A 13593-nucleotide genomic window follows, 5' to 3' on the forward strand; every position below is an offset into this window, starting at 1 on the left:
TATTCAAACATCCCAACATCTCTATACCATAGTTGTATCTGTAGGGTGGTTGTCAAATGATGACTTTTAGTGAACAGTATTGTCAGTGGATATTTATACTAACTATTAATTATGATGTGATATGAATAATGAGTAAAATTTTTGTGAGAATTGTAATAAGGAGTTTTTAAATGATTAGGTTTTATTCCATTGTTACTCTATAGATATGAAAGTAAGACAGTTTTATGTGCCTGTTAATCAAACACAGTATAAAATACACTGAATACATCACAAAAATATATCAATAAATAAATGTATTAAATTCATTCAGCAATACATTTTAGATTTATCAATTCAACACACTTGTTACTTATTTTCAGCTAACACTGATTACATAGTTTAGTGTACAGGAAGTTTTCGTCATTTCAAACTTTTAAATCTAATTTTTACAATTTTGCGAATGGTAAAACTTATTAATATATTTTAATTTTAAATGTTACGTGTAAATAAATCCCTTTTGAAAACCCTAAAGAAACATTTGTTTTGCTCAAATAACATTCAAATTCAATGAATAGCAAATAAATTATTTTAACTCTAAACTTCTGTCCTCACCTTTAAATTAAATATTGTAAAATGAAACATCTCTTTCAGTTTCCTCCACAAATCATTGTGACATTTTACATGTTTTTTGTTTGTTTGTTCTTGACAGAAGGAAGTTTCTTTGTCCTGTGTGGCATATGATTAGATTTTACATAATATTTGTTAGATGGTTTTACAGAAATTTCTCGTATACAATTTGAAAGAATGCTAAATATGTTTTATTAAGATATTAAAACATTGTCATCGTTAACCCATTAGAATTTGGTTCTAAACAACCATAAATTGGAATATCGTGTATTAAAGAAGAATGTTTCAGCTGTAACAGCACTTCCACATGAATGTTAACAAGTTCCTAACAGAACACGATTCAGTTTTTATTACGCTTTAATTAACCAAACATAACATTTTTTCTTTGAAACCACAATAAATTAGAATATATCGCTCAGTGTTTCACATGTGTTTCTATAACTCAAATCAATATAAACTAATAATCTACAACAATATTGTACATTGAATTTATGTAATGTTCCCTCATGCAATCAGGGGCTCGATTCCTCTCGGCGGGCTCAGCAGATAGCTCGATGTGGCTTTACTATAAGAAAACACACACATACGCTCTCATGCAAAGAGTCTGAAGTTATTCTATAGTTCCCAGTAGTGTGTGAAGCCAGTAAGGAAAAGTGAAATAAAATCTTTTCTTAAATAAAAATTATGTCAATTAGTTGTTGTTTTCGTTTAACGCTTTAAATGTTAAAACATTGTTGAAGTTGTTCTTTCGTTTCTTTATATCTGAATATGGAAAAATACAGTTGCAGGCATAGTGCGTGTTACTGTTAAATTGACGTGGTTTGGTTTGTTTTGAATTTCGCGCAAAGCTACATGAGGGCTATCTGCGCTAGCTGTCCCTAATTTAGCAGTGTAAAACTAGAGGGAAGGCAGCTAGTCATCACCACCCACCGCCAACTATTGGGCTAATCTTTTACCAATAAATAGTAGTATTGACCATCACATTATAACGCTCCCACGGCTGAAAGGACAACCATGTTTGGTTCGACGGAGACTCGAACCCGCAACCCTCAGATTACGAGTCGACCGCCCCAGCCACCTGGCCATGTTGGACATATTCACGTTTCAAAAGAACATTCTTGCAGGGCATTTCTCTGATTTTTTGACTTCTTCCCATGGAGTAAACTGCATTTCCGTTAGGTTTTTTTCAGTGATTTGTGAAAGGATAATTCTCTGACGGTTGTTCACTTTCTAATGTCAGTCAAACAACTTCCTCTACTATACCAGTCACTAGGTCACTATACAAACTCTTTAATAGCGATTAACTTGAGTCAGTCTGGAAAAAAACCTCTTCGTTTTTTTCTGTCTTCCTCAAGTACTTACAATGGTTATTTCCTCACTCAGAGTTGCTGGTTTTCTTTATAATTCACTTTGTCCATCTCAACCTTGATTTTTATCTATAAGGTCAACATTATTATTGGAAATTAATATAATTAATTCTGACTGAAATGAACAAGAACGATCTAGTTCCGGTTTCCTTGGTTACATTTACAAAAAGTGTATATGTACATATATTTATCTTTAAAATTAATATTTATCTTACAAAAGCTACTTTTTAAGTAGAGTTTAATTTATATTTATTTAGTGCTTTGCACAAGTCCCTTGTTGTCCCTAAACATTATATTGTGACTTTTTATCTTTATATTCCATGGTAAAGAGTTGTCCAAGAGTTCACGGAGGATGATATTAACAAGCTGCCTCATTTGTAGTGTATTAACTTCAAAATTATGGACGGCTGAACATCCACAAATGAATAAAAATATACATAGTGATAGTCAATCTGGACAAATTTTACATTATCAAGGAGACTGAGCAACGTGATATTTACTGTCTGGAACACAATACTAACAAACTGAATCTGAAGAGTAACTCAATACAGCCAATCTTACTGATGATTTTCTCTCAAACATTCACAAGAACTTCAAACAGAACTCTCCAGTAAAAAACGACTGTCTTTTGTGGCAAATAAACTACATTTTTTGCTGTACTTGTTAAGGCAAAATAAATATGAAAAAGGTAATTTAAAAATATGCAAGTATTGATTGTAAACAAAACAAGGAAACCGGATTGGAGATACTGTAAACATTATTTACTGAAACTAGAAACCCTTATTTTGGTTCCATGCTTTTACCTTTAATTATATTTGGTGTTTTCAAAATGAACTTTCTTTCCTAATCCTTTTATGGCGTCTATTTGCAGGTTTTTAAATTCTCAGTTTTTGCTTATCTTATTTTGTATACTGGATTATGAGCAAAGGATTACTGGGTAAGGTAGCAAACTTTATACATTGTAATGATAATAAACATGACTAATATCTAGTTGACTTGATACTGTTCGTGATTATTTACTGCACTATTGACTATTTGATCGCATTTGTTTGAAATATAAAATGTTAAACTGCAGATGGAGATTTATTTGAGAATATAGTGAGCATTAATAGCTGCTGTGTAACGACATTATCTTTGTGTATGTATAGTAAAGGAAAACTATATACAAGACTAAGACACAACCTCCACCATGCGAGTATAACATTTTACAAGTACAATAGCAGTCTTTCATATAAATCATGTAAGACTAAAATGTCAATATAAATATTTCTTCTTGTCTTTTAAAGTAATTATTCTACGATGTGTGAAATAAAAGTTGATATTATGTGTATTGATTTATTTACTACTTCTCTTCATGTATAATATAGGGGCTGGCTCCTTAAAATCACCGACTGTTTGTTTGGAATTAAGCACAAAATTACATGGGCTCTATGGGTATCGAAACTCAGTTTCTAGCGTTATAAATTCGTAGATGCACCGCTGTGCCACTAGAGGTGACCAAGTGTATAATGTAGAAAGCATTTAGTATCTACATGTTACATATAAATATATTTATCTGTTATGGGCTGATAATTCTTCTTTCACCTTATATTTAACATTTTTAAATGGGTCGTTTTGTACTGCTTTTCTTTTTTACATATTTTTATATAGGTATAGTCTTAGTAATAAACAACAAAGGGTTTAAAGTGTTTGAACTGAATTGAATATTTACTATTTAAGTGTTTTTCGTCGTTACGGGCCCGGCCTGGCCAAGCGCGTTAAGGCGTGCGACTCGTAATCCGAGGGTCGCGGGTTCGCATCCCCGTCGCGCCAAACATGCTCGCCCTTTCAGCCATGGGGGCGTTATAAGTTATGGTCAATCCCACTATTCGTTGGTAAAAGAGTAGCCCAAGAGTTGGCGGTGGGTGGTGAACTAGCCGCCTTCCCTCTAGTCTTACACTGCAAAATTAGGGACGGCTAGCACAGATAGCCCTCGAGTAGCTTTGTGCGAAATTCAAAACCAAACAAAACAAACAATTCGTCGTCACATTCTATACGGTTTTGTTGTGATCCATTTTATGAAACACTGCTGTGGTTCATGATAAAATTTGTTTATTATGATTTTGCTGGCTCTCTTTATTTATACTGGTTTCTATTTCTCACTTAGTCCAATAATATAAAATTAAAAATCTCTCATCATTCACCATATCTTCATTGCCACTCAAATCAGAAATCAGTGCAATATAAAAATACAATACTAGAAACATTGCTTTACGTGTATCATTTCTGTAGCTGACCAACTGTAGTACAATTAGAAGTAATGTATTGCCGTCTTTTATTTTCCTCCGTAGCTTCCTGGTTAATCAACACATACTTGATTATTCAATAATTCTCTGTGAAGAAGACACTATATTTATTATTTTTACACTGTTCTGTCTGAAGAAGTACAGAATTTTATTCAAGTTTCATTTTTTAAATGAATTTAATATTTTATATGTTTTAGTATGTGTGTTACTAAAATAAAGTCTTGTCCTATAATTGAAATAAAGCTTCTTGGTGTGGTAATTTCATTTTTATGTGATATCATCTGTCGTACATTATGCAAGTGCTCTACAAACTTCACCCCTACATCGCTTACTAGTAAGGTTGGTATTGTACCCTGGATATTCCGTACAAAGGCCAAGTGGTTTACCTACTGAGCTAACGTACTGGATATTCGATATTTAAGTACAAAGTCATTGGACAGTTTCCTACTCAATGTTATGTATCTATGAATCGTATTTTAGTTGTCTTCTACTCGCTATGGTACGTCAACCTATATCCATACAGGATTTTAAAATATTTATTATTTCCGCTACTAATTTATCTTTCTTAATTGCTCAGTAGATAAATCGTTTAAAATACTAAAAACAAATATCTAGTCCAATCTATCGGTTAGTTCGTCAATTGTATTTGAGAAATATCAGTTTTTGAAGATTATTCCCCCATCAGCTAGCTTGAAAATACATCAGCAGAATATCTTTAATACCTTTGAAATTCCATCTGTACTTATATTCAACATCAATGGTTTCAAACAATAATTTCTCTTTATTAACCATTTTATGATAACTAATTCTGCTGTTCTATCGACGTGGTTTGGTTTGAATTTCACGCAAAGCTAAAGGTGGGCTATCTGCGCTACCCGTGCCTAATTTAGCAGTGTAAGACTAGAGGGGGGTAGTTAGTCTCGAGTTAGTATCTGTGTGCTCCACTCACCCACTACATCCTCACTTAAAAATAAATAAGTCGTGTAACAACACGTACTATCAGTCGAAGTTCCAACAGCTAAGCTAAACCAACCACTCGGCCTGCCTCCTCACCGTTACGTGATTGGTGAAGTCTTGGAGGATATTTTTGGAGTAACTAACAACAGGTTGGTTAAAATAAAGAAAGAAGTTGAGGTAGAGAAATTAGTTTAAGGTTTTATAAGTAGGGTAAGTAGAAAATAAAATTAAATAAGTAACTACGGCTGCTGCTGGCATAGACACCACTACTACTAGAAGGGTTGATGATAATGTAGAAGCTGTGCCAGATACACCCACTCAAGTAGGTTCGTGAGGCACTACACACTTAACGGGCACGATACCTTTTTTACACTGTAAGCTAGACGAGGATGTCGAAAGTTTTATAGATGCATTAAGTGAAGCTGTTAGAATATCTGGTTGGACTGACGCACAGAGATCAGACATTTTGAGATTAAGAACAGCAGGAAAAGCAAAACGTTTAATTAAGGCATTGGTGAAACTGTAGATTTTCAGTTTGTAACACGTATGCTAACAGAGGAATATGGTAAACGAGAAAGGCCAAGCACAATCATGGCACAATTACGAAATATGAATAAAGAAAAAGGCAAGTCTGTTCGAGTGTTTAGGCATAAGCTACAAGAGCAAGGTAATAGATTACGTAGAACTTAGATTAGATGATGATCCAAGATACACTAAAGTCCGAGAATGAGCGAAGGTCGCTTAGCGATAGAGCTCGGAGTGATGTTAATGAATCCAATACCCCACGAGCAACCTTATTAGATTTAATCGAGGAAACAAGAGAGCAACAGATATACAGGCACAAGCAGTGTGTAATAAGTATGATAAGTAAGAGTACAAATGAAAAAGTAAACTGGCGAAGCGGACAAAATAAGTGCGAGGACTTGTAGTGTTTTAAGGGGGGTAAGGTTGGCCACATTGCAAAAATTGTTTTATAAAACAAAATAAAAATGAGCCTGTAAGTTGTTTTGACTGTTGTATTTTACGTTTAGTGAGGATTTTACAGGAAGAATTAATTCAAAAGTATAAGATCTAAGTTAGACGATATCTTGCTGAGATAGAAGATTTGTTATTAGGTTTAAAGGATATTAAAGATAGCGTTTAGATTTCAGATCTGACTCAACAGAAACGTGGTTTAATAGAGACAGGTGGAAATGTCCTGAAAGTTTTGTTTGGAACCGCAACCACGGATGATTTACGTGAATTAAACAAGAAAGTATAACATCAAAGACAAGTATCAAGAGAAATGATTCATTTAATAGGTGAACAGATGACTATAATGAATTCATTAAACCAGACACTTGAATTACATGAACAGGAAATTAAAAGCGTATCTATATAGAGCATTAGTAAATATTACTAACAGTTTGATACATACTAGAATAAGACAGACTGAGATAAGGCAGGAATTGAAATGTTAGTTTTCAATTCTAGAATTCATACTGATTTACAACAATTATCATTTACAGTTGGAAATAGTGGAACTGAGTTAGCTAAGTTAGTACAAGCATTGTATGTAGCTGCAGACAGAAAGTTGAGTTAATACTTTATAGCTCCAAGTTAATTAGAAAAAGTATTAGACGATATTGAAAGTGAGTTACCTCTGTACTTACAATCTGTAATTCCTACACATAGAAAAGGGATTTACATAAATTATAGATAGGCTGATGTAAAAACAGCTGCAGTAAAGGATATGCAAAGAATGTTCATAGAGATACCTTTGAAAGCAAACGATAGAATGTTTAAATTATATAAAATCATACCCTAATTATTAGCATTAAGCCATTCATTATCTCTAACTGTAGAAAATAACAACCAATATCTTGCAGTGTCAAGTGATCAATGTACTTATGTGGAAATAACAGAAGAAGATATGCTAAACTGTGTAGAAGGACCCATTAGAGTATGTGACCCAACTTCAGTAATTTATTCAGTACCCATTATGACTTGAAGTTATGCAATATTAACTAAACTTTCCAAGGGTGGAGGTCCATTTTGGGCTATGCTTTAGCCAGTTTACATGAACTGAGTCATTGTGTGCAGCTCTTAACATTTTTATAATATATCCATTTTTCATCTCCAGCCACTAACCTGTCCAAAAAAGGTGAGTTACGTTCACAAGAGTGCAGAGAAGTGCAAATGTTCATTCATGCTCTAAGGTTGGCTTCCAAGTTGTTGCAGATGACAGTGAACTGTTGAATTAAGCTTCTGTGGTAGTTCTACAGCACAGTCTTCATCAAGTGCAGCCAGCAGCAAGTCATCATTAAACTTAAGCTGTAGTCACCTGATATAAACTTCTGAAACTACGTTCGACATTTACTTTCATTGACAGAATCCGCACCATAAACACCTTGAATGTTTTTTGTGGTTTCTGTTGCACTATTGCCTTTATTAAACTCATAAAGCATTATATGCCTAATGTGCTCTTCAGACACATTCATCTTCATAAGGGTTTATTTGATAAATGATCTGAAAAAGTGGAGTTGTGATAGTTTATTTTATTTGTCTGAACATTTTTATACACGTCCTACAACATATTTTAGTCATTAAAGCCTTCTACAAAGACAGAAATGATGATGCACTTTCTGTATTGAAATTTCGAACATCACTTATGGGATGACCTGATAAATTATGAAAAATTTTATTTAGTTCATAATATATAATAGACAATATTTAAATCATGTAGGATTACTTTAAATCAAAGATTTAGCTGACTGCGTACAAGATAAAAAGGTTTTCCGTTAGATAAAAAAATAGTATACTGGGAACAAAATCAAACAAATAAGTATTAAAACGATACAAAACACTGTTCTTTCGTATAGTGAAAAAATCATTAAGAAACTCTTACATTACTTGACTGAGGTTTAACATATATAAATATATCGACAAATAACTTGTGTCTACTTTGTGTGCATGGTTACCAAATCTTAGACATTTTGTGCTAGTTCAAACATCTGAGAACTAGTTTGAATCAAGTGTCAAAGAAACTTGATAAGATTTTTCATCTTATTTGCATCATGGCATATTTCAGGCCAAATTTGTTTCAAAAGTTGTAACATTTTCCTCTTTGGACCTTTCATCTTTTGCTCTTTCAAAGCCTCCATCACGTGGGAAATGTGTAGCTCATAGTAAAGATTTCTTCAAAATTCTTATCAATAGTGGCAATCGCTCTATTGTCCTGACTTGTTTCACTTTGTTTGTTTGTTTTGTTTTTGCATTTTTTAATTTTGAGCAAAGCTACTCGAGGGCTATCTGCGCTAGCCATCCCAAATTTAGCAATGCAAGACTAGAGGGAAGGCAACTAGTCATCATCACCAGCGCCAACTCTTGGGCTACTCTTTTACCAACAAATAGTGGGATTGGCCGTCACATTATAACACCCCCACGGCTGAAAGAGCGAGCATGTTTGTTGTGAGGGGATTCAAACCGCGACTCTCCGATCACGAGTTGAGGGTCTTAATCACCTGGCCATGCTGGACCACGTACCGATGACACACAAGAGTCACCACTCTTAGAGAGTTTTTGTAGCATCGAGAGAAAAAACGTGAACTCTCAGATTTACAGTCTGGGTACCTGAGCCACTGGAACATGCTTAGCCCATTAGAAAGAAACTTAAACTTAAAAATTCAAGACACTTAATACACAAATTTATGTGTCGAATTCTTTAAGTTAAAGAACCTGAAAAAACTATTTAAGAAATCTTAAAAAGATTTATTTGTATTAGTATTTTTCTTTTCTCTTAATTGTGAATGACTTATTTAACAAAATTTTAAAGATAAATATTTTATGCACTATAAGTTTCAGGTAAACTGGGCAAAATCACAGTGTCAATCACAAAAGCCAAAATATTAGTGGTATTAAATCTATTTTGAACCCTTAAGTTATCTGCGCTAACCGTTCCTATTTCAGCAGTGTAAGACTAGAAAGAAGAGAGCTAGTCATCACCATCCACCATCAAATGGGCTACTCTTTTACCAACAAATAATGGGATTGATCGTACCATTATTACGCCCCTACGGCTGAAAGGGCGAGCATGTTTGATGTGACAGGGATTCGAACTTAGTGACTTAACATCATTCACCCTCAACTCTGGAAATATTCTTTTATCAACATTGACCAAATATAAACTAAGAGTTAACATGAGTCTATGATGACAATCCAACAAGTAAGGTTTATATTATATTATATTAAATTATTATTAAAGGATGAAAACAAGTACATAATTTAACACAAATCTGTTTAAAAATTGAAGTTGTATCCAATACATCTAGAAAAATGTTCAATATTTTTTAATAATGCACACATTTATAATAGTAAGTACCAATTCATAAACTGAAGTTTTTGCTAAGTTCAAAGAATTTTCCTCCGAGTAAATATTAATGCTTGGAGTTAATCAAATAGCTTTAGTTTACTCTTCATTACAATCATATAAAGAATTTTTTTCTGTTGATAATCTGACAGCATACTTAAAAAAAACAACAACTGACAACCAACATATACTGACACTGATAAAAACAATAACACACACACACACACACAAAACCAGCATATTCACAAACTTACCACTGGTATACTTGTGTCTTCCTACCTGGCTATTTTATTTTATAGAATGACCCACTGACCTTATTGCCTTACTGAAGTTTAGAATCTTGTTTTACCAAGTTTTGATTAGTTGAAGAACCTGCTAACATGCAGTATACACACTTACATAAGCAATAACCTCTAACCATACTCTCTTACATATTCACACACAAATAAAAAAATAAAAATATATACTAAGTAGCAAACAGAATATTCACAAACTCACCTTTGGTCTACTTACTTGTATCTTCCTACCTGGCTCCTTTTTTTAAATTTTTCATTCAAAGCAAGATTCTTTGCTCTTCTTAGTTCATGTTCAATAATCATATCATTGATGATATGATTTTCATGCCTCATCTGAAGATTCACAGACTTCGGAATGTCAGGGATCAACTAACAAATCAAAGATGAGATGGTAAATACAAGACACTAAAAAAAAGTAAAAACATGATAAGTTTCACTGGAGCAGTTTTTAAAACATAATCATTTTACATAACACTGTTTAACCAGTACAGGTTATAAAACATTATGAACAATGATTAAATCATGAATTTTTCTTAAATTACTAATGAGCATGTACAGTCATTCAGAACAGTATCAGTGCTACACAATTAGAAAAACATTATACTGGATGAACAGAAGCCACAAAAAAATCTAACACTTTTAGAATTGGGTAATAAAAAAGGATAGTTTTATAACAAAAATGATTAAGGCATCCATTTTGTGAAGGATAACTTAGTAAATGTTACTAAAGCTTTTAAAAACATTCTAGGATTGTCCTGGCTGTATTAAAATATATCACCTATTATACTATATTTATGTTGTTTCATTAAAAACAACTGAACATAGTTATAATGTTTATACATTTTCAGTTGCAGTAAATGTTAAAAAGTTTGCAACTCCCTTGAAGTTAATTTAATACAGCATTTCTCAACTGGTTCTGTGGGTTTATGTACGCCAAAACATATGTTTAGCTTCCTCAAAAAATTTAAATTACAAATAAAAGGTGATTTAATAAAAGCTATTCACACTTCATATTTGTTTTGAAAACTTTGGTTAAATAAAGTCTCAGGTTAGTTCTACAATTAACATTTAAAAATATTCTATCTTTTGAAGAAAGAAAGTTGTATTTTATGTCCTAAAGTGAAAGCTACTGTAAATTGATTTATTTTAATATAAACTAAAAATGAACTGTAAATGTGATTAAGTTTAATGAAAAATAAGATCTACAATTTGAAAAATTGTTTCCAACCTTAAAAATAAAAACGAAAACCAAGCGAGTTGTAGCAAGCTGCCAATATATTGACTTATATTCATATTTGTTGTTTGCTGTTGGGGGCTCTCTATAGTCTTGGCACCTGAATGAAGAAATCATGAAATAAAATGACCTTAAAATAGAAGCCAGCATTTTAAACAACTTATTTTATAGTGGATGTTTTGCATTTTATAAAATTTCAACTTTACCTTAAAATTGTTATCTGTACTCAGTCAAGTTTTTTAAAATAAAGTTAACTTTCTAACTCAAACAACTAAGTACATTTTGTGCTCTTATATGAACAGCAATATGCAAGTTTGTTAACAATATCTAATTGTTAGAAATTAATTCTATAGTTTTCTTCCAAAAAAGTTCCTTTGAAATCCTATTGAGTGAGGAGATTTTGCTGGAATTTTGTGAATATGATGTCTGGAAAATTTTAATAGATTTGTACCAGCAGAAAAGTAATAACATCATCCAAGTGTTTTGTCTTCAAGTTCTATTTGTGTTTTATTTGAACAATATTTGTGTATCAATCCTGAAATACAGTCATTGAAAGAGTTAGTGTAGTTGTTTCAAATGTTGCTGAAGATAAAATCACTAAAGTTCTCTCTCTTGAAGATGTATAACTTTTTTACTGTACACAAAACAGAATCTAGAAACAATCCTTTCATCTTCCTTGGAGAAAAATATATTAAAGTTTTGTACAAATGTTACTTCTTTCAGAATAAAAAATAAAACTGATGGTGAATGTTATGAAATCTCTTGTGATTATTTTTTATGTTTATAAAAGGATAATAAAATTTCTGTTTAGTACTATGAATAATTATGTTACATTAAAAAATATTGAATAATGCACTTGAAAAGAATTGTAAAACTACTGTAATTTCTAACTAACCTTCAGTTAGGTTTATAAAAAAACAATAAAGTCGTTACTGCTTAAAGCAACATTTTTTGTCTTAACCCATCAGGCTAGCTTCATGAAGTATTGGCTTTGACTGCTGAAACAAAAAGAAACTTGCCTGATTTATGCATAGAATACACTCTTTTTATTAGTTATATAAATACAACCAATTGTCCAACAGCAATATAAAAGAGAGTTACACAGATTTCTTGAAAAACAGAAGAAAACAAAAGGGTTTGTCATTTGGGTTGAAATTTTATATTCTGGGTTGTTAGTATCTACTAAATATATGTTTCTATCTGGTTGAACAATCTGAAGCCCTCACAAGAGGAGAAAAAAAAACTTGTAAATGAAAAGTCAGAGCATCACCAGATTGTGTAGAGAAGTACAGACTGAGAACGTATTTAAATATTCATTTTTTAAGTTAAGAATTAAATTTTATGTAATACTAATATTTAAGTTATAAAGTATCTTTTTGTACCAAGTTCACTAATATATATTGATATTAAGTAATTTAATTAACCCTTTATTGTCTCCACCCATATATCTACACATGCTAGATATCATCTACAGCATTATATTTGCACATGCCAAACATAATTTCCATCCATATGTCTATGCATACGAGACATAATCTTCATTGAAATATCTACGCATACTAGATATCATCTTTACCAATACATTTGACCATGCTAGACATCATTTCCACCCATACATTTTACATGATAGACATCATCTGTACCCATCTATCTATGCATGCTAGGCATAATTTCCACCCACTTATACATGCCAAATGTATCATGTTGCATTCAATTGCCTTGCATCTGGTTCATTATGATCAAAATGTTGTTGCAGTGATGGAAAATACTTCCATGGATGATAACTTTGAAACTAACGCAATAAAATGGTTGTATCTTGCACAATTTGATATCCCATGTCAATAGACTTAATGTTTGAATCTATGTAAAATGGTTGTGATTTGTGCACTTTGATATCCCATGTCAGTAGGGTTAAAGAGACACCACACTGGTATCCCATGCCAGTTGGGTGAAAGAGACACCACATTGGTTCTTAATCACACATACTATGTTTTTTATGCTCAGTTATTTTGAAACAATAAAGCAAAAATTAACACTTACTTGCAGTATTCCACACTGGTGTCAGTTTCAGAAAGAATATTCATATCAACAGAAAAGTCACTGATATTGAAATCTGACAGAGTAAAGTTCAGAAATCCATTCAGTGACCCATCTAGTGAAATGAAAAATGTATAGAATATTTTATCAACAAAACTTGAAGTAAAGGTGATGATCAATGCCTGAAAAGTAAGAATATAGAATTGATAGTTCAGAAAATAACATACTTTCACCTTAAATAATATACTGTAATATTATTTAGTTTGACAGTGTAAGAGCAAACCTTATTAAGTGTTTCACACCATTAAGTAGATTTGACAATGTAGAAAAAAATATTCACATATGTAAACGTCATAGTACACAGTTAACTGGGTTTGACATTGTGGATTATAATAAAATTCACTGTGTTAAATGTCTATTGCATCACTAACCATGCTTGATAGAACAGAAAATAATAGCATTT

The 13593-nt window shown here is 32.2% G+C and overlaps 1 protein-coding gene across 3 annotated transcripts; it reads right to left on the reverse strand.

The window, feature by feature from the left end:
* Positions 1-219: 219 nt before the first annotated feature.
* LOC143229206 (anoctamin-2-like) lies at positions 220-13231 on the reverse strand. 3 transcript variants are annotated; one of them, XR_013015736.1, is made up of 5 exons: positions 13134-13227; positions 11989-12091; positions 11088-11193; positions 10062-10228; positions 220-2042 (listed from the first exon to the last, which is right to left on the reverse strand). XR_013015736.1 is itself a non-coding variant. In XM_076461199.1 (3 exons), the coding sequence occupies exons 1-3, from the start codon at positions 13175-13177 to the stop codon at positions 10073-10075; spliced, it is 306 nt and encodes a 101-aa protein (XP_076317314.1). In that variant the 5' UTR covers positions 13178-13231; the 3' UTR covers positions 3850-10072. The 3 variants fall into 3 exon arrangements, 1 of the variants encoding a protein (XP_076317314.1); XR_013015735.1 differs by lacking the exon at positions 220-2042 and having other exon boundaries at positions 8081-10228; positions 13134-13225; XM_076461199.1 differs by lacking the exons at positions 220-2042; positions 11989-12091 and having other exon boundaries at positions 3850-10228; positions 13134-13231.
* Positions 13232-13593: the final 362 nt, after the last annotated feature.

This window comes from Tachypleus tridentatus, chromosome 10 (assembly GCF_004210375.1).
Source record: "Tachypleus tridentatus isolate NWPU-2018 chromosome 10, ASM421037v1, whole genome shotgun sequence".
NCBI lineage: Eukaryota > Metazoa > Arthropoda > Merostomata > Xiphosura > Limulidae > Tachypleus > Tachypleus tridentatus.